This window comes from Carcharodon carcharias, chromosome 12 (genome assembly GCF_017639515.1).
Source record: "Carcharodon carcharias isolate sCarCar2 chromosome 12, sCarCar2.pri, whole genome shotgun sequence".
Classification (NCBI taxonomy): domain Eukaryota; kingdom Metazoa; phylum Chordata; class Chondrichthyes; order Lamniformes; family Lamnidae; genus Carcharodon; species Carcharodon carcharias.
Window position 1 is genome coordinate 99,465,458 of NC_054478.1, and position 22,052 is coordinate 99,487,509.

Here is a 22,052-nt window from a genome sequence, read left to right on the forward strand (position 1 = left end):
AGGAAAGAGGCTGCAGGACGAGGACTGTACTGGGGAAGGAGGGTAACCCAGGGTGTGCATGGGGGCACATGTTGTTCTGTGCAAGTGGCCTCAAGAGAGTGAGGGCTGAGGAGGCAGTCTCCAGAGGAGACGAGGCCAGATGGACATGTGAAGTGAGAATGGGTGGTGATGTTCTTTGAGATAGCAACGAATGAGATGCCAATGGTTGTGTGATGGGCTTGTGTGTGTGAGTTTAGAGTGATGAAATGGTTACCATACCCTGGCTGCATGGATGAGATCGTTCATCCTCTATCTGCATTGGATGGCCGACCTCTTCTGTGCAGCATTGGCACTGATTAGCACTGCTACCACCTTCCAAGCCTGGTTGGGCAGGCCAATGCCCATCCTATGGCCAGAGCAGGGGAAGAGGACATCGTGGCAGTCCTCCACGGCGTCCAAAAGGCATTCCAGTGATGCAACACTGAATCTGGGGGCTGCAGTCTTTTTGCCTTTCGTGGACATCTCTGCAGTAGTCATGGGGAAAAATTTTCCCCCCATTAGGGGGGGGAAGTGTGGGAGCGGGCGTGCCTCCGATCGTCGCCCCCGATTGTGGGTGTGCTGCCATTTTACATGGACAGGCCAATTAAGGCCCACCCAGCCTGACATCCGCCAGGAAGTGCTATGCGCTCCCAGTGTGGGTGGAAGGGGGGGAGGGCGAGTCCCTCAGCTGGGAGTGTGCTCTTTCGGACATGTGTGTGAAAGAACGCACTGATCTCCCTGAGGCTAAGTGCTGCCTCAGGGAGATTGGCTCTGAATTAAAATTTGCAATAAAAATAATAGAAAACTTTCCCTGTCATGTGACACTGTCACATGAGTTGGAACATGTCCATAAATGTAACTGAAACCTTTATTAAAAATTTAAATACCCTCATGAAACCTCATCCCACCCATGGATGAGGTTTCATGCTTTTTCTGAAGCTTGCCAGGGCTTCCGGCCTGCCCGCCAACCTTAAGGTTGGACGGGCAGGTCCATTAATGATTTTAATTAGTTTCTCAATGGCCTCAATAGGCTGTTGACAGGTTGGCGGGTGCACAGCTGACTCGTCTGTGCCCCTGCCGACCTGAAAATGGAAATGACACGGGGTGACGTGTGTCGGCAAGCGGGCCCCGCCCCTGCTCGCTGACTGGAAGATTCTGCCCCTGGGCTGGAAGCACTGAGATATGTTATGCGGCTGGATTTTAAATTTGGCCCCCCGGCATGAAGAAGCAGTGAGATGATGGTGTAGTGGGCGAATGAGAGCCCACCCGCCATGGAAACAGCGTGTTTCCCGGGAATACATAACTAATCTGGCAGATTTGGAATGATACAGTGTGAAAACCCACTATTGCGGCCACTGCCGCACTTACTGCAAATCTGGGTTGATTCTGCCCAACACTTCAGGACAATGAGATTTCTGTGGTGAGTTTAATGGGAAATTAATGTTTAAATGCAGCAACTTCATGAAAATCATGGGATGTTTAAGCTGCTGTATTTGGAAGAAAATTGTGGTGCTTCACAATTCACAATGTTATCTCTTCTGGAGTTATTTGATTTGCATATTAGTAACAAAGTGCATTGTTCAGATGCAGGGCAGAATTTTCTGCCTGTCAGGTGGGCGGGCCCGACCCAGTCGCCGGAGGGCGTAGAGCTGATCGCCACCAGTGAAGTGGGCCGCGCTGCCATTTTACATGGGCGGGCCCATTAAGGCCTGCCCAGTATGACGCCTGCCGGGAAACGCTATGCGCTCCCTGTGTGGGTGGGGGAATCCCTAAAAGCGAGATTGCCCTCTTTCACGCATGCACACGAAAGAGCGCACATCTCCCAGAGGCTAAGTGCAGCCTCAGGGAGTTCGCTCTGACTTTTAAAACTATTAATAATTTAAAAAAGAGAAATCCCTTACATGTCCCCTCATGTGACAATGTCACATGAGTTGGGACATGTTCATCATTTACAGAATAACTTTATTACAATTTTTAAAACCCTGTATGAAACCCCATCCCGCCGCTGGATGAGGTTTCATGTTTGCTCTGTTTGCCGCTGGGGCTCCTGGCCTGCCTGCCCACAAACTGGTTGGACGGGCTGGTCCTTTAATTGGTTAAATGATCCTGTTAATGGCCTCAATTGGCCATCGACAGGTTGGCGGGCCCGCAGCTGATTTTGCTGCGCCCCCGCTTTCCTGAAAATTTAAAAGGGGTGCGGTGAAGTTGGGGGTTCCGCCCAACGTCATCCTGCGTCATTTTACGTGTTGGCGAGCAGGCCCCGCTCCCTGCTCACCAACGGCAAAATTCTGCCCACAGTCTTTTTTTCAATAAATTCCGGTCTATGGTTGTCACCGTATGATTCACTTACATCAAATGACTCACAATCTGTTGACCAACACTGCAACAGGAAATTATGCATTTCTGTTTGTTCTTAACATCTGTAGTATTGAAAATCACTCAAAATACTTTCCAGTCCGAAACTCCTTCCATAGAGAAATCGTAACTTGAATCATCCCAATGACTTTAATCAGTTTATTTAAAAAAGAGTTTCACTCTCAAGCATAACATTCAACTTAGCAGTACAAAATGATTCAACATTTATAATTCAATAATAAATGCTTTTAATCATAATTGTTAACCACTGAAATTCATAAACAATTTAGTAACAAGAGTACACAAAAAAAGCAGGGTTTTTTCCCCATGCTTTCCATTCATGTCTATGTAATGTTAAATAAAGGATATTCCTGAACATAGTAATCACTATAAGACATACAAAAAAACATCAAGAAAGTGCAAAATTATTTGAATGTACTACTGGTATTTAGAAAAAAAATGTAAAAATATACACAAAGATAATTTACAGAGTTAATGAAAAGAAGGTATGTGTAGGTTTTAATGTCACTGAGTCTCAAATTATTCTCCGTAAAGTTTTAGTCAGGACATGTGTGTACACAAAGCAATGAAATATAGAAATATATATTAAACTGGCAGTATTTAGTGAATAATAGTTTTACAGCAAAAAAATCTATATATAAATCATTCAAATAGCACTTTCTTGTATATGAAGTAATGATGGTAATTGAGTAAAGTCACATATACAATGTGCAGTTGATTTAGAATCTCAGTGGGTTTGATTTCTAGAAGTGATCTTCCAAGCAATTAGATCCTTATGGCCAGAATCTTTGGGTCGGCATGTGGGGATGGAACCCGCTCGCCAAAGTGTAAAATGACGCGTGCTGACATTGGCAGGTACGCACTGGAGTTGGCTGTGCGCCCACCGAACTGTAAAATGCCTATTAAAGCCATTTAAATAGCAATTAAACTAATTAACAGAGCTGCCCATCCAACCTTAAGGTTCGCAGGCAGGCGAAGAGCCCAAGTGGCCTTCGCATTTATCATGAAACCTCATCCAAAGGCGGCATGAGGTTTCACGAAGGTTCTTAAAGTTTAATTAAAAATTTTACTAAAAATCATAGACATGTCCCAGCTCATGTGACACTGTCACATGAGGGGACTTGTCTTAAAGTTCTTTTTCACTTTATTTAAAATTATAAAATTCAAACTAATCTCCCTGAGACAGCTCTGTACCTCAGGGAGATTTCTGCCCTCTTTCGCGCGCATGCACAAAATAGCGCAGGCCCCAACTCTCCCTCCTCCCCCCACCCACACAGGTAGTGCATAGCACTTCCGGGTGCGTGTCACGCTAGGCAGGCCTTAATTGGTCCGCCTTTGTAAAATAGCGGCACGCAGCCAATCATGGGCAGCGATCGGCTGTGCGCCTGCCCACGCCTGCTCCCACCCAACCCCCCTGACAGGGGGAAAATTCTCCCCTATGTATTTTATTTAAAAAGTTCAACTTGAGGTATGTAATAAGTTAAAAAAGACTGACACCAAAAACATAGGTTTTGAAAACCTATACTAAAAATTAACAGGTACTGATTAGAAATATTGCCCGGACTATGACACTCAATTGTAATGTTGTTTTATCCTTTTAATCTAGGATGAGAAGATTGTCCCATGAAGAGAGATAAAGTGGATCAGACTGATTTTCCCTAGAGTTTAGAAAAATTAGAAGGTGATCGAATTGAAACATAGGCCAGGATTTTACAATCGGCGTGTGGGAGTGGGTCCGACAAGCCGGCACGTAAAATTACATGTGATGATGCTGGGCGCTTGCATCCTGACATCATGGCGCTGTCTCACGATATTTTGTTCAGCGGGCACGTGCCGAGTCGTCTGTGCACCCACCGATAATTGATAGGCCTATTAAGGCCATTAACCAGGTAATTAACCTAAATTTCATGCTGTCCATCCAACCTTACGGTTGGCAGACAGGCGAAAAGGTCTTTATGTTTTTTTTAGGAAACCTCATCCACAAGCAGGATGAGGTTCCCTAAAGCTTTTACAAATTAAAAAAAAACTTTTTCTGAAAAATAAAAACATGTCCCATCTCATGTGACACAGTCGCATGAGAGGAGACATGTTTCATTAAATTTTAATTGCATTTATTTATTTATAAAGTACTTCAATCTCCCTGAGGCAGCTCTGTGCCTCAGGGAGCTTGAAGTGCTCTTTTGCGCGCATGTGCGAAAGTGCACTGGACTCGACTCTCTCTCCTCCCCGCGCCAACACAGGTAGCGCCCAGCGCTCCCGCTTGAGTATTACATTGGGCGGGCCAATGGCAGTGCAGAGCCGATTGCAGGCGGTGGTTGGTTCCTTGACCACCCCTGCCCGCTCCCGCCGAGCCACCCCGATGCAGGAAAAATTCAGGCCATAAAATTCTTAATGGGCTTGACAGGGTAGATGCTGGGAGCATGTTTTCACTGTCTGTGGTTGGTCATATATAGGGCTGAGATGAGGAGAAATTTCTTTACTCAAAAGATTGTGAATCTTTGGATTTCTCAATCACAGAGTTGTGAATGTTTGATCATTAAGCATATTCAAGACGGAGGTCAATAGATTTTGGATACTAATAGAATCAGGGATATGCGGATAGTGTAGGAAGGTGGACATGATGTAGCAGTTTAGGAATGACCATATTGAATGGCAGAGCTTGTAGTAGAGCCAAAGCAGCTACTCCTGCTCTTATGTCTTATGTTTTTAAAACGTCAATAAGTGCCAATAGTTTTCAAGTTTACTGTGATCTGTGAAAACTAACAGGAAGAGAGGCTAACAAACAAACAAAATATGCCAGGTTTTGTGAATAAAGCACTGATACAAATCTCAACTGTGATGTTAAAGATTCTGTTGACATGATTTATGAAGAGAGAAAAAACACACAATAATCTTTCAACTTTTATTTTTACACTCACCACTATCAAGGAGCTACTTTTTGATGTTATTGCATATGACCATGTTACTATGTAACAAGTTTGTGGAAGAATATAATGTTAATGTAAATATTATTGTTACGTTAATCATTAAACTTCCACCCTGTTGTCAACAAAAAGTGGTTTCAGGTGAGTAGTATGAAAGTGGCAGTATAACTTGAGAATTGGCTCAATGACCTGATTTCTGTGTACCAAAATCAGAAATCATCGACAGGTAGCCTCACATTTCTTGAACTTTGCAACGTGTGCAGTGCACCTCTAGTCAGATCTAAGGTCACATATTATAAGTCTCAAAGTGACCTGTTGGTTCAGCTGGGAACTTTACAAATTTACTCTTGATTCTTTTTAATGTTAAGAGAGAGGCAACATTCCTGTTTGTAACTCTCATAATTTTAAAAATTAGCCTCCCATGTTGTGGAGCTCTGTTTGTGTGTTCAAATACTTAGGTACACAACTCCTTTCTTGCTGAGGTCAGGACACCCACAACGAGCTGCAGCAAGCACTGTAACTTTGGTCTGACAAATTTTCGATACAATGTCTGAAACTCAAATCTGTAACACAGCAATAAATCAGCTATTGAATATTACATTGATGTAATTTGTAGTATCATGCCAATATATTTTTGCCTAGTTTTCCTTCCACATTGCAATTACGCTGTTATAAAAGAGCTCTTTGTAACTCCTTGAAATTAAATGCTACTAGAAATATGTAGGTTTATACAGTGTTTGTTCAGTGAAAGGAGCTGTGGAAGTTAGCTTCAGTCAAATCATTGCTTCAAAACATACAGCAGTCTCAATTTCTGCTGGACTCAGCTGTTGTTTCAGTTCAGCATATACTCCTGGTGACATAGGAAGTAGGTCTGATGATGAAACTGGAGCTGTGGAAGCATTTGGACTGAAAAATACAACGAATTAATAGTAAATACAAACCACAGCAATTTTTGGTTAAAACAAATCAATTTGTTGTTCATACTTACAATTCAGAGAATGGGATAAACCTTGAAGAAATATAGCCTTTCTTCTCTGTCTCTGTGGGTTCAGAGACTGTTTAAAAGAATAATAAATATAAATTTCAGTACTTAATATATTTTAGTTATTTGCTGTTTTATTGAGGCTAATTGCCATTTACATACCTGTAAAATTAGCACAATATGATGTGTAATTTGTTCTCTCCCACATTTTATGGACTATTTAAAGATATGTTATTTGCGCTGGTTTAATTCAGTTGTTAATCGATTTATTTTAGCTGGGTAAAGGCTTGTTGGATGGGCTCGGCGGGGATGGGTGGGGGTGGTCGGGAAGCTGATTGCCGCCCGCGATTGAGGCCAGAAGGCGATTTCATGCTAGCTGGCCAATTAAGGCCCACCCAGCATGAAACGCGAGTGGCAGTGCTCAGCGCTGCTTGTGCACTCTGTCACATGAGCAGGGACATGTTATTAATTAAATTTTAAAATTTTAATTTGCTTTTGGAAACCTCATCCCGCCCGTGGATGAAGTTTCCTAAAAAGTGCAAAGGCTGCTTGGCCTTTTCGCCTGCCCGCCAACCATAAGGTTGGATGGGCAGTGAAAAATGTCAGTTAATTGAGACTTTAATGGCTTCAACAGGCCTTTTTATTGTTGGCGGGCGCGCTGCTGATCCCCGCACGTGCCTGCCAACTGAAATATTGCGCAGATTCGCATTGATGTCGGGACGCTTGCCTGATGTCAACGCACGTCATTTTACACTCAAGCGAGTCGGGAGCACGCCCGCCCACCGAGGTAAAAATTTTGCCTTGTGTCATAATAGCACAGACAGGAATTTGAAACAAGTCACTAAACATAGCACATGGAATAAATTAAACTTCTATTATCTCCAAATCCAATCAGAAACCTTAGAGCTGTACATTTATAAAGTTATGATCAAAAACTGTGCTGTTGGTGTAATTTTATTGCCATGAAGGGTCTGCTGTCTTTATACAGCAATAAAGGCTATTAGGCAAAGCAGACATGTTAAAAGGTGTAAGTGGACATTTATAAGGATTGGTGAGCAAATTCCATTGTGCTGCAATTTACTAATTTTGTGGGACCAAGTTTAGGTTACAACATAGGAACAGAGGTAGGCCATTTATACTTTATAGCTTTTGTTAAAAAATCTATCACTCTTAGTTTTAAGATTAACAATATATCTAGCAACAATTGACATTTGTGGAAGAGGGTTCCAAACTTCTGCCATCATTTGCATGAACCAATATTTCCTAATTTCACTCCTGAATTATTCTAGTCGTAGAATCCACAAACAGCAGAAATAGTTCCCCCCAAATTACCCTACATGTTCCCCTTTGTATCTTGAAAACTTTAATCAAATTATCCCATAAATTCCAGGGAATGCAACCCAAGTCTCTCCTCGTAATTTAACCCTTGGAGACCAGGGGCAGGATTTTCCCGTCGGCGAGCAAGGGGTGGGGCTTGCTCGCTGACGCATAAAATGACGCGTGGTGATGTCGGGCGGAACTCCCAACATAACCGTGCCCCATTTAAATTTTCAGGTAGGCAGGGACTCAGCAAAATCAGCTGTGCACGCGCCAACCCCTGTCAATGGCCAATTGAGGCCATTGACAGAGTCATTGAAGTAATTAATGGACCTGCCCATTGAACCTTCAGGTTGGCAGGCAGGCCAGGAACCCTGGAGGGCTTCAGAAAAAGCCCATCCATAGGTGGGATGAGATTTCATGTAGGTTTTAAAAAATTTAATTGAAGTTTTTAAAAAAAGTTATGGACATGTCACATGAGGGGACACGTCAGGGATTTTTTTCTATTTTTAATATTTTTTATTGTACAGCCGATCTCCCTGAGGCAGTACTTAGCCTCAGGGAGATGAGTGCGCTCTTTCGTATGCATGCGCGAAAGAATGCACTCTCAGATTTAGGGATTGCCTCCCACCAGCACAGGGAGCGTTTCCGTGCGGATGTCACTCTGGGCAGGCCTTAATTGGCCCGGCCATGTAAAATGACGGCGTGACCCTGATCGGGGGCACTGATCGGAGGCCCGCACTTCAACTTCACCCCCAACAGGGGGAAAATCCTGCTCCAGGTAAAATTCTAGTAAATCTATACTGCACTCCCTCCAAGGCCAATATACCCAATATACCAGAGCTGCTCACAGTATGCCAGGTGTAGTCTAACCAGGGCTTGGTACATTTCCTGATTTCAAACTGCTGAATGTAACTTCATGACAGATTAAGAGCATTGTTCAATCATTTCTTTTTTAACATACTGCCACAGATTGCTAATACTGACCTTCTTTTGGTTTATTGTTGTAATGCTTTCCAAAAGCTTTGTCCTTAGGAATATCAGGATATAGGTACTGTAGCGGGTTCTCTGGAATATTCTCAGCCACCATTACTTTGTAATCACGGATAATGTCAGGAAGAGGAACCGCTAACAATTGGCTTTTGGAGTAAGGTTCCACTGAATGAAATTTCATTTCCCCTAAAACAACAATAGCTACTATTATGCTCAGAACCTTCTGTAACATTAAATCAAAAAATGAATTTAACATCGGAACTAAATAAAACTTTGACTACAAACTTTCAATCCCATCCGAGTTTAAAACACAATTTTATATCTTTAAAATATATTCTAATTATTCTTATGGAAAAATGTCATCGTAATTTGTAGACTCTAATGGAATCACAAGAAATAATTTGATGTTCTTTATCACACCCCTAAGATATGAAAGGGGTCATAAACTATTTAAATCAAACCTTACTTTTTTGCTTATTTACTTTTGCTGAACTAAAAGATGGCTGCTACAGGTCACAGGATTCACAAGTTGGCTAAGTTTCTTGAAATTTCCAACAGCAGTTACAGGACTAAAGTTTGACACTCCTCCTTGTGGAGTCTCACACCTCTCACTGTGAGGACACATTACAATCAATGAAAGTAAGCACCAGTAGACAATCTGTCTCTCCAGCCTGGTCCTATAAAAAGCGGGAGAGCCATTGAGACTGGTTATACCTGCAGAGATGATAATAGCCACCATCTATCTCCCAAGGTGAACAATGAATTTTGATCAGTGGCCTGTTAGCCTAAAATTGACGCATTACTGGGCAACATCACATGGCCTAAGCTGCTGGCCTTTCAGAAAGTTTTAATATTACATTTCTATACTCAAACCTCAGTCTTCTGTTTAACCTCTGGCCTGGAAACATCAAAACAGGATCAATCAACAGGCTGCATCAAGTCTAAGTGTCCTCATAGCCTGTTTCTCTGGAGGATTCCTGCCATTCGCTGCCGAGCAGACCAAGTCTCTATGTACCAACCTCAGCTTGCTGTGTCTCCATCAACTTTAAAGGAAGTCTGCGACTCCTGCTTCAGTTAGCTGAACCCACCTGAACTGTAACTGCTCCATGAAGGAACCCTCACTGTACTCTGACTTTCTGGTCTCTGGCAATCATGTGAACTGATATTCATATCTATGGTTCTTTTTCTTTTACGTTATTCTTAGTTTTAAAAATCTCCTCTTTCCTATCTTCTTATTGTGTATTTGTGTGTGTATATGAAGTTGCGACAATTCCCCAGGTTTGAATGTACCAATAAACTATATTTCTGATTTAACTCTAAAGAGAGTTTGCTGAGAGTGACTTTAAAATTTGACTGCACAAGCCGGGGTTTTGGGGAAACACACCACAGCCTATTTCAAAAATTAAAACACCTCTGCTTTGACATACAGTGAGAACATAAAGGAATTGAAGTTGGCCTCGCTCTCCTGTTATTGGTCACGAAATCATCAAACTCTTCTGTGAAACGGCATAATTTATTAAGCTCCCATCCTAGTCTAATGCACAATAATGCTGGTAATTAGCCACCTCCTATAAACTTGTAGATTAATTATGTTAATCATTGCCAGTGTAAAAGTATTACTGCATATTCAGAACATAGGATGGACAAAAAAATAAAGTTTAAAAGACCAGTAACCATAGTAGTATTACTCATTTAAACCCAAGAAAGGTTGTGAAGTAGGAAGAAATTGAAAGCTGGAGGCTAGAACCAGATCACCTATTATATCCGAGGGTGCGCAAGTTTCCCCAAGTATGGAATAGTATTCAAATCTTGGGCACATTGACTTTATGGAGAGTAGAGATTTTGAAGGAAATAAATTGTTTGGAATAATGTGGAAACTAAGCTGTTTGGATGCAGATATAACAATGGAGAGGATATAGATTTTCCATTTGAGATCCAAAGAGATAGTGCAGCCAACAATATTAATAGATGAGGAAGGTAAGAACTAACAGTTATTGGTTTTACATATAAGAGATAGAGAGAACACTGCTCACTTTCACTACATTGACAGCTCTCCATAGACTTTTCGCAGGATTTGGAGCAGTGATTTGCTTGGGAATAACAGCTAGCAAAGCAGGTTAAATCAGAGATATAACTGAGCTTCTAATCCATGCTCTGGAGTCAAAACTCCACAACAATAATTGGTCATCTGATCCATGGTGTGCTCGGCAAGGAATCTGTGGCATGTGTGATGTCGACAAGCAACAGCGAGGTTCTTCAGCCAATCAGATTGAAGAACCCTTACTGAGACACACAGTGTGAAGTTAACCCCTCCAAAATGGATGGTTTGTAGTCAAGTTTTTTTTCTTTATTCTTTCATGGCATGTGGGTGTCGCTGGCAAGGCCAGCATCTGTTGTCCATCCCTAACTGCCCTTGAACAGACCTTGCTAGAAGGCAGTTTCAGAGGGCAGTTAAGAGTCAACCATACTGCTGTGGGTCTGGAGTCACATGCAGGTCAGACTAGGTAAGGACAACAGACTTCCTTCCCTAAAGGACATTGGTGAACCAGATGGGCTTTTATGACAATCAAGGGTAGTTTCTTGGTCACCATCATTAAGACTAGCTTTCAATTCCAGATTTATGAACTGAATTCAAATTCCACTAGCTGCTGTGGTGCGATTTGAACCCATGTCCCTAGAGCATTAGCACGGGTCTCTGGCTTACTGGTCCAGCTAAATTACCACTAGGCCAACATGTCCCCATAAAGTGAAGTGTTAAAATTTTTAAAAAATCTCAAATCTGCCCATTTCCAGAGTCGGCAGAGGCACGACATGGGGCGACCATGTATTGAAAATCATGAGGGGTCTGGACAGAGTAGAAAGGGCGAAAATGTTCCCATGTGTGAGAGGATTGAGAATGAGAGGGCACAGATTTAAATTAATTGGCAAAGGAAGCAACATGAGAAAAAAATTTTCACGGAGCGAGTGATTAAGGTCTGAATGCACTGCCTGAGTTTGTGGTGGCAGCAGGTTCAATTGAAGCATTCAAAAGTAAATAAGACTATTACCTGAAAAGAATGAACGTGCAGGGTTACGGGAAGAAGGCGGGGGAATGGCACTAGGTTAATTGCTCATTCAGAGTACTGGTGCAGACAAGAGGGGCCAAATGGCATCCTTCTGCGCTGTAACAATTCTGTGATTCTGTGAACCTATGTCCACAAGATTTGGTCACTTAAGTATTCTAATATGGATAGCAGCCTCAAATTTAACTTGCTTTGCTGACTGAGTTTCCCAAGCTTCAGGAAACCCAGCATCTGAAGAGTGGTGAGAAGAATGTAAGTGCTTTTACAGCACTGTTTGTCAGCCAGGAGGAGCAGGAGTACTTCCCTTAGGCCCTGAAGCTTAGACTCTTGCCTTGGATTTGAACTGCCCCCCCAACCTTCCATCAGACCACTACACCGCTCCCCCCCCCAACCACCCGAGGGTGTCAGGAAAACTGACACACCCACCATGATCCCAGTAGTGACCTGCTCCCCATCCAACCGGAAGCCAAGCCTGTCAATCAAGCAGTCTTCTGGGCAGGGATCGTTGCAATACAAAGTACATGTGGTGTAGAATCAAAACTCCATAGCATGTGGAAAAATCCAAACTTCCAGGTGTACTGTCTGATGCACTCCAGCCACCTGGTCCATCATGTAACCCAGCCCTGCCAACAGCTGGGCCACAGAGTGTAAACCAGGATATATAAGCCACAAAGTATAAATTAGATTTAAATTATGTACAGAAAGTGAAGAAGGAAGGAATGATAGGATTAAGAGAGAGATATATGGCAGAAAGGTGCAAATAAAATTTATTTTAATTTTTACTTTTTAATGTTGCTAACACTAATTAATTTCTGAGGGGATTAAATTTTCAGTGCCATTATTGTTTGACAATAATTGTAACTTAATACACTGTTAAAAATTCAGTTGCATCTGACTGCACTATCCCTAACTCTTTCTGCTGTGTTTATTAGGACCATATGGATGCATTTCAATGCCTATCATTTCAAAGTCTATCATCGAGGTACTTATAGTGCAGCCTGGGGAGGAGCAAGACAATTTGGACAGTTTCAGGGTTTCTACTTTTAACTGCACATATGCCTAATACAAAAGTTGTTGTCTGATTTACTCCATAATAATATTAAGTGCTGATAATGCAAAATCTGGGCCAATATTCAGTCTGCTGTCCAGAACTGAAGTGAAAAGTAGTGGATATTTATTCCCATGAATACCCAAATGTTGGCACATTTTTACATAACTTTTTATGTCAGCCAGACTGGTAAACATTCGTAATGCCTCAAAGGATGATTATGAGTTTATTACTTACTTTCTGTTTAGGAGAATTTCAGGATGATGATCAGTTACTTCTGGGAAAAAATGGAAAGCCAGCTTGACTGATGTAAAAAGGGAACATTAAACTCCCCTCTTTGCTTGATAAGAGCCATTAATTAAACTAAAATACTTTCAATACAGAATCATTATTTCTTCAGTTGAGGGCTCAGAATTTACACCCTTCAATATTAAAACTGTAACAAACAGTACTTGGGAAGGGAGAAAAAATGCAAAACTGTTAAAAATTAGGCTTAGCTGTAGCATGTATCTAGGATTGTGTTTCCCATTTGCCGAATCAATGTGATACAATGGAAATTTGTTTAGACATCCCAGTAAAGACACACCTACTCTCAGAATGGTTCCACCCATATTAGTTAATTGGGATGGGGTTGGGTGAGGTTGTTCCCAGGGAGTTTTTAACCAGGAAAGGTGATAGCTGGTTTGATTCCAATTTAAGTTAGCCAATCCTAGTCAAAGAGAGCTGGAGGAGGTTTAGAGATGAAATTCTTGGATTCCTGCCCAGCTGAGAAGTAAAGTTATATAGATGCACATTGTCAGGTAATTCCTATTTAGAGAAGCCAGGAAAGTCAGGCTTAAGCAGTAAGGGTACCCTCTCTAAGTTCAAAATCAAGCAGTTTCAAAGAACCTCCAGGCCAAGGAGTGCATTTAGCTCACTAACAGGCACAGTGAAGTGTACTTTATTATTTTCTATGTCACAGAAATAAGGTGATAATTATTAAAATGTTACTCTGCTCATTCACTAATTGTTTGTAAACGAAATCAGCTCACTGATGACCTTGTCTCATTGAAGTGGTCAACAGACAGCCTCTTGGAGAAGCAGACAGTGACGTTTCAGCATTAGTGTTCACTTCATATAGTGAGCGATTTCATTGTTGTGATCCCTGGGTTATGCTAGTGTATAGTTAGATATTGAGTAGTAAAGGTAAATTCTTATTCATAAGGGACATGGAATTCACTTATAAGAGAAACCAATGATGCGAAACCAAAGTGAATATCCAATGCAGACTCAAATTTATAATAGACATGTAGGCTGAATAACACTGGGAAGCCATGGGAAAATTGTGATGACAGAGAATACAACAGTACCAAAATGTCACAGTGGAGAAATCCGGCAAAACTTGCTGTTGACTTGAGAGTTAGGTTTTGCCCACTCATGCTATAAACTGTTCCATATTGTTTACCCTCCATCTCTTTATTCAAGAGAGGCCTGAAAGACAGATCTGAAAGCCATCTGACTGTTTATTGTTTACAAAGCCACTGGTCTTCAAGCATTCCAAATTGATATTTTTACATCTTTTTATATATTTTAAATGACAAAACTTATGCCTCTGACCTGAGCTGACCTGTGGAACAGAACAGGGAATCCATTACTGACTCACCATTCTCAGATCGATCCACCCAGGTAAAAGTAATGGCACCATCCCTGCTGCTCTCACTGAATCGCAGTAAAAATGTACCAGATGGTTTATCCTTCAGTAAAGCACGTTCCTTCTCCTTACTTACAAATCCCACGATGTACCTGAAGAGGCATGTGTCACACATGTTGATTTGGACAAATTTACATAATAGTATTTCACTCTGCAAACATTAAGGCTATTTTTCTTCCCTTTTCTCCCTCCTTTTTTGAAGGTGCCAAGTCCAGTTGAAGTATGGTACCATAGCTGCTCGGAGACCACAGGTAACTTGACCACTGACAACTATTCATGTATGAGCCCAAGCAGTCAGCGTCAAAAGGCCTTCTCTATGGAGGGTATCATAGCTGAGTTACATACTCTTTTCAATAGGAGCTTATGGACAGCCATCAATAACAACTAGCTGGCTTCTCTCAAACTCAACCATGGCTGCTGAGGTCACTGCTAGCACCCAACTGCTACCTTAGTTGAGATCAGTTAAAAGCACAGACTGGCAATCATAGCTGTGAGGTTCCTGCTTGGCAGAGTACTAGTGTTGCATTGAACATTAAAACCCAGACAATGGATCATACTCAAATTTTGACTGAACCCAGTGCAGCGCATGATATGTGTCTAAATGAGGCCAGAGGACTCGTTCTTCTTTGTTTAACAGCCAATATCCAGAGGGCTGAGATTAGCCAGCTGGTGTGGACAGGAAGCAATGTGTTGGAGGTCAAAGGGTGGGTTGATAGTAGCCTGTGAATTTATCATGGATCACTCCTGCTCCTCCACAATAAAGCAAACAAAAACAAATTGAAACTTGCCTTTCCAGTAGCAGACGTCACTGGTCCCTTGTAGGGCCATATAGTTTAGCTGCTAAGCAATTGAAATTTCATGCTGTGGTCATGTGCAATAAAACTTAGTTAAAAAGGCCTGAAACAGGTGTTAGGTCCCATTTTGCACGTGAGTATATATTCTGGATACGTGTGCAGGAACATTAACCAATATGACAGGCAGTGCACTTTACCACACATCCTTATATTGGAGCCCACGATATGCCTGTAAAATGGGCATAAGCAATCCTATTTCTAGGCATATATTAACTCAGTAGCCCAATGTTGTTTCAATCTTATATAATAAAAGCAAAATACTGCAGATGCTGGAGATCTGAAATAAAAACAAAAAGTGCTGGAAAGACTCAGCAGGAAGTTCCAAAAAAAATCATGTTGGACTTAAAACATTAACTCTGTTTCTCTTTCCACAGATGCTGCCAGATCTGCTGAGTTTTTCCAGCATTTTTGTTTTTATTATAGTTGTTTCAAGCTTTCCTATTAGTAGTAGTACGGAATATCTACAACATATTTTATGTTGTGGACCACTAAAAAAATTGTAGTTCTTGAGCAACCAAGTCATTTAGTTTTTGGGGCCCAGGTTGTAAGCTTCCATTCTCTGCTGGTTGAAATTGCCTATTGTGGGGTGTAAATTGGTAGGCTTAAGCTGATGATTAACATATGGGTCCACAGAGCAATATTATCCATACTTTGCATAAATTGCCTTGTTTTGCACTGCTGTTCAAGATGAATTTCATCCCCATTGTACATTCTGAGGTGAGCATTAGGACCCATTGCTGGAGCAATGCCAATTAAACTTAACTCTGCATTTGGCCTGTGCTGTGATGTACTTGCCTTGACAGTGCTTGATTACCTACCCAAAGAGGAAACATATTACATTTCCTTGTACTTAAAATTTTCACTTTGAAGAATGTATAACATTTATTACACTATGAGGGGAGGGAGGAGGGGACAGCATGTTCAAAATAAAAATTGATGTAGGGTGATCCAGAATAGTCTTGCTGATTTGTGTTTACATTAGCAAATTATAATTGCCTGATAATAAGCATTTTCAAAAGCAGACTTATCTGACTTGGTGGAGGAATGGTACAATTAGTAAAGACAGAACTTAGATTTATATTGTGCTTTTCACAATGTCAGGTAGCCCAAAAGCACCTTCCAGCCAACAAAGTACTTTGGCAGTGCACACACTATTGTAAGGTATGGAAACATGGCAGCAAATTGCACATAGCAACTCCCATAAACATCAATGAGATGAATAAGAGCATCTCTTTTAGTCATATTGATTGAGGGATGAATATTGGCTAGAACACCTAGAGAACCTAAGATCTTTGACACCTGCTGAGAGAGCAGATAGGGTTTTGGTTTAATATCTCATCTCAACAAAGTCAAGTTTCTGGGTGCAGAACAAGCTCATTGCCTTGATTTTAGAGGTAATAGTGCAACCGCTGAGCTTAGGTTGACAATTCATGTCTTCTTTTAAGGGATGACAGTTGCTTATGCAATGGGAAGGCGATGGCATAGTGGTGTTGTCGCTGGACTAATCATCCAGAGGCTGATGGTGGAATTTGAATTCAATAAGAACCTGAATTAAAAGTCTAATGATGACCATGGAACTATTGTCGATTGTTGTAAAAACCCATTAATGTCCTTTAGGGAAGGAAATCTGCTGTCCTTACCTGGCTTGGCCTACATGTGACTCCAGACCCACAGCAATGTGGTCGACTCTTAAAATGCCCTCTGAACAAGGGCAATTAGGGGTGGGCAATAAATGCTGGCTTAGCCAGCGATGCCCACATCCGATGAATAAAAAAAATTCAAAATTAATTTATGATACTATCAAGAAATCATAGTCTTACTATCAGACAGGATAATCTTGAGCATTTATGCTACCATTGATGGTATCAATGTTTCTTTAAGGTAAGTTGATCCCATTATAAGTACTCAATGTGATTTTACAAGCAATATATCATACATGCCTCACAAATTTACACAAATTCTTCAAAAGGGTAGCTAAATTAACAGATGAGGTTATTCAGTGGGTTTAGGTCACATAGATTTTCAAAAGATATTTGATAAATTTCTGCGACTGAGAATACATGGAATCAAAAATAAATAACCAAACTGGATTGGTAAAAGAAAATTTAAAAAGTGATAAGCCACGAAAAAAGCTATTAAGCGGACAGAAGCTAATGAAGTTCCTCGGAAACTATTCTGAGCCCTCTGATGTTTGCATTATTCAGAAATTATATGAAACTTAGTACATTCAGTATCATAAAATGTATATTGTTGCAAGCTTATCTGACAGCACTCAAAGGGACATGGAAAAAAAGTAAATGGGCAGGCTAAGGAATTGAAATTATCCAGGAAGTTATCCATGTGGGTAATCTAGTAGTGGTTTGCATTTAAAAGTAATTACAGAAAGACCATTAACCTAAAATATTACCTCTGTTTCTCCCCACATATGCTGCCTGACCTGCTGTGTATTTCCAGCATTTTTTGTTTTTATTTCAGATTCCCAGTATCTGCAGTATTTTGCTTTTGTGTATAACTCACTGATCAGACCATATTTAGAACACTCTACCTCAAATGGCCATGATGTATTGAAAAGGACTCAAGGAAAAGTGACTAGCAAAGATGATTGAGTGTGCACAGGTGCCAAGCATTCAATATTAAAAGGCATGGATATACAAACAGCTTATTTAATGTGTCAAAGAACTGCAGAAAACGCCAGTACAATGCGCTGAATGTGTATCTGGTTAAGAATAGGAAAGAAGGCTGTAAGAATAATCACAGGCATTAATACTCAAAAATACTAGTCAAGTAAATTTTAGTATTATTGGTACCATGGAAATGTCATCCACCAATTGCAACAGATGAATGTCAAATAATGTAGAACTAAAGTTAGCAGATTCAAGTGTCAGATTAGATCCTTTTATTTCTAAAGAGTTAAAAGAAATCTTATTTAGTGCAATGCAGGCTGTCCCTTAAATTAAATTTAATCAATGTTTCACTGTTATGTCTTCTAATTCTAGTAATCAATACTTCAGCATTACTGTTAAACCAACACTGCACAAAAATATCTCTGTAATATCCATAATTTTTTGTATTATTTAGGCTTTTAGTTACCCATCTATCCATAAAGCCAAAAGGTGTTTCTTGATGAGTTCCAGGATTCCATCTAACCACAACCAGAAACTGAATCTATTAGGGAGATTCTCCTGTAGGTGAAACCAAAATAAAATTACCAGAATTTGCAAAAGTAGCACTCACACACAGTTCTGCAAATTCTTGAAGTTTACAACTACTTAAAAAGCAAGAAATAAACGCTGCCTCTTGTTTTATAGAAAGATATGTGTGTATTTGCACAGAGGCACCAAAGTTTATTACAAGATTAGGAATGCAACATATGCACAAACACACACAAAGAAATGCCATTCACTTTTTAATGCTTACAACAACAAAAATTTACAGCAATAGAACACTTTATACAGAGAAAAATTGCACAAAGTGTTTCACAGAGGTGTAAAAACAAAAACGGAACATGGAGCCAAAGAAGCAGGTATCAAGAGGAGTTGGTTAAAGCAATAGGTTTGAGGTCTTGAAAGAAGAAAGGGAGATAGAAATATGAATGGTTTAGGAATTCCAAAGCACTGGACCCAAAAGGCTAAAAATACAGCTGCTAACGGTGGGGTGAGGGAAAGTGGGGATAGAGAAGAGGCCGGAGTCAGAAGAACAGAGGATTGGTGGTGTGTAGGGGTGGGGAGTGTTGCAGGGCCAGATGAGACTACAAAATTAAAGACATTTAAACAGGATTTTAAATTTGTGGTGTTGGAATGCTAAGATTCAATGAAGGTTAGTGTGGCCAGGGCTGATAAGAAACTAACAGTAGGGTTTTAGATGAGTTGAAGTTTATGGAATGTGGAGGATAAGAGGCCAGCCAATGGAGCACTGGAATAGTTGTCCCAGGAGGTGACAAAAGCATGGATAAGGATTTTAGTAGCACATGGCTGAGGTGGAGACAGAAACAGAGATTGGAGTGGGCAGGCTTTGTGATGGTGATGTTACAATAGTTTAAAAGGGACTCTGCAAAAAGTTCTATATAGATGTTGATAAACAATGAAGGGATGAAGAACTACATTGTGAGTCATGCATCTGTATCTTCCTTAAATGGGTTTATGTTGGGGGAAGAAAAAGTCAGTTTTGACAAACAATAAGGTTAAAGTAAAAAATATACGGTCGTTACATAAATTTTCATTTGTACAATTTAGTTTTTTTCTGCTTTGTTATCAGATTCTGACTTATATATTTTAATCTTATGTCATGTGAATATCCTGCACAGCACAGTTGTTCACGGGTTTTTCTGTTACACCATAGCATATGGTGTAACATCATAGCCTCATACTAACATGCAGTACAAAGACAACGTTACAAATAAGACTTTTCATGAGTCCTTGAAGGAATAGGAATATTGGACTTAAGAGCAGGAGTAAGCCATTCGTCCTTTTGAGCCTGCTCCACCACTCAATAAGATAATGGTTGATCTGGTTGTGATCTCAACTCCACTTTCCTATCTGCCCCCACAACTCTTGACTCCCTTGTCTATCAAAAGCCTATCTAACCCAGCCTTGAATAAATTCAGTAACTCAGCCTCTACTGCTTTCTAGGTAAAAGAATTTCACATACTAATGACTCTCAGAGAAAAAAATTCTCCTCATCTTCACCTTAAAAGAGTGACCTCTTATTCTTAAACTGGGTCCCATGATTCTAGTCTCCCTTACGAGAGGAAACATCCTCCCAGTGTCCACCCTATCAAATCCCCTCAAGATCTTACATGATTCAATAAGATCACCTTTCATTCCTCTCAATTCCAATTCCAAGATAGGCCCAACCTGTTCAACCTTTCTTCATAAGAAACTCCCTTCATCCCAGGGATGAACCTTCTCTAGACTGCTTCCAACGCAACTCTGGATGGAATTTTCCAGGGTTTTAGATGAATTGAAATTTCTGGAATGTGGAGGATGAGAGGTCAGCCAGGGGAGCACTGGAATAGTTGTCCCAGGCATGTGGCGGGCGTGTCTGGTGGCATTAGCGGACAATATGGCGGGAAGGCCCAAAATTGGTTTAACACCATCATGCGTGGTCATCCATTCTGCCTGTCAATGGCACACCGTGTTTTCCACCATCCAACATCGTGAAATTAATTTTAATGTGTTTGCATGTCATCATTGTGCCCACAAGCCAGAATCATCCCCCACGTCAAATTTACCACCAATGTTGGTGCGACTTCAGAAAGGCATTATTTACGATGCACACCTGGTGAGCTGAACCTCAAGGGGAACTCAGAGGTAAGTGCACACAACCTTACGGAGCGATAGTGAAGATCACCTGTAGGACATCAAGGAAGAGGCGCCGAGCATTCATGGTGAGGGAGCAAGCAAGTCGTTTTTTTCCCAGTTGGCTTTCAGTGCAGTGCTGAAGGGCTCTAATGTGGGTGGGGCTGAGGGCGTACGGTGCAGGGCAGCACACTGATGGAAACACACAAGCACATGCTCGGCTGGGGTGGGGGGTGAGGGAAGTGGCCAGACACTTGGAAAAGGTTGTCAAAAGTGAGCATTCTTCTACAGCTGAGACCGTTTAGCAGCAGCTCATTGACATGCTTGGAGTCGGGCCTGTGAAGCATTTCCGTCCGTTCAGGCAAAGCAAAAGCATGAATGTACCACCAAATGCTCCAGAACTTTTCACCCCATAGGTGCAGACTGCAAAACAATGTGTGTTTTGGGCCTGCAAAACAATTGGGATGATGGGGCAACTTGTACAATCACCTTAAGAAAGGTGGCCATAGCGCAGTCACTGGTGGAGGTGCTGAGTGCCCCTTGCAATGTCTTTATTCAGGTTTGGACCAGCATCCCTCATGGTTCAAGCTAACAGCACAGCCTTAGAGTGCGGGTTAAGGGAATGTGCCTGAGCTGAGAGCACAGCATGTAGTTGAGTGGCTGAAGCTGCCACCAATCAGTCAAGTGGGGGGGAGGTGGGTGGGGTTTCGGACATCCATGAAGCACACTGCACACAGGCCATCCAAGTGGTAGCCAGCACTCACCGGCATACGTGAAGGGGCCTTGAGATGCAGCCGGAGCCAGAGACTTAACCAAGAGAGGTCGTTAGGAGATATATGCTACTCCACGCACCTCTCTCTTTGATCCTGCAGGAGGACATCATCAGGATAATGGAGCCTGGTGATCTAGCTGTATGCCTCATGGCTTACAGGGAGCAGAGAAGGAGGAGAAGAGGGTGATGGAGGAGCCTGGCTCACCAAAGGGAGGAGAACCACCATCAAGATGAAGGGGCGGCAGGACCTCCTGTGCATGCAGCTGAAGATGCACAGCGAGCTATTGCTCGTAGGCACCTTGCTAGATCCAGGGTCTATAGATGGCTCTTTTCATTCCTGGAGATGGCTGAGAACCAGTGTCGCTGCAGACTGCACATGTCTAGAGAATTGGTTGGTCACATATGCCACCTGCTGCAGGATTTGGTGCCACAGGGACATGGAGGGAATCCAATGCCAGTGGCTGTGAAAGTGACCGTGGCGCTCAATTTTTACCCCAGTTCTCCTTCCAAGGCTCCACAGGTCACCTGTGCAGGAATTCACAAGCCTCCACACACAAGTGCAACCAGGAGGTCACGGATGTCATCTTTGCGAAGGCCCCGAACTTTGTGCATTTTGATTGGGATCAGACAAGCCAGGAAGTAAAAGCGCTGGGATTTACACTGATCTCTGGTTTTCCACAGGTGCAGGGTGCCATCAACTGCTCTCATGTGGTGCTTAG

General features: G+C 41.7%; 1 protein-coding gene across 1 annotated transcript in view; it reads right to left on the reverse strand.

Moving 5' to 3' along the window:
* Window positions 1-5,317: 5,317 nt before the first annotated feature.
* The window catches only part of stat4 (signal transducer and activator of transcription 4), a 141,758-nt gene continuing 125,023 nt past the window's right edge, over window positions 5,318-22,052 (reverse strand). Inside the window, exons 19-23 of the mRNA XM_041200881.1 lie at window positions 18,355-18,446; window positions 14,363-14,502; window positions 8,605-8,796; window positions 6,307-6,373; window positions 5,318-6,224 (exon numbers count right to left, since the gene is read on the reverse strand). Coding sequence (XP_041056815.1) covers window positions 6,092-6,224; window positions 6,307-6,373; window positions 8,605-8,796; window positions 14,363-14,502; window positions 18,355-18,446 — 624 coding nt within the window. The 3' untranslated portion in view covers window positions 5,318-6,091. The remainder of the gene's footprint in view (window positions 6,225-6,306; window positions 6,374-8,604; window positions 8,797-14,362; window positions 14,503-18,354; window positions 18,447-22,052) is intronic.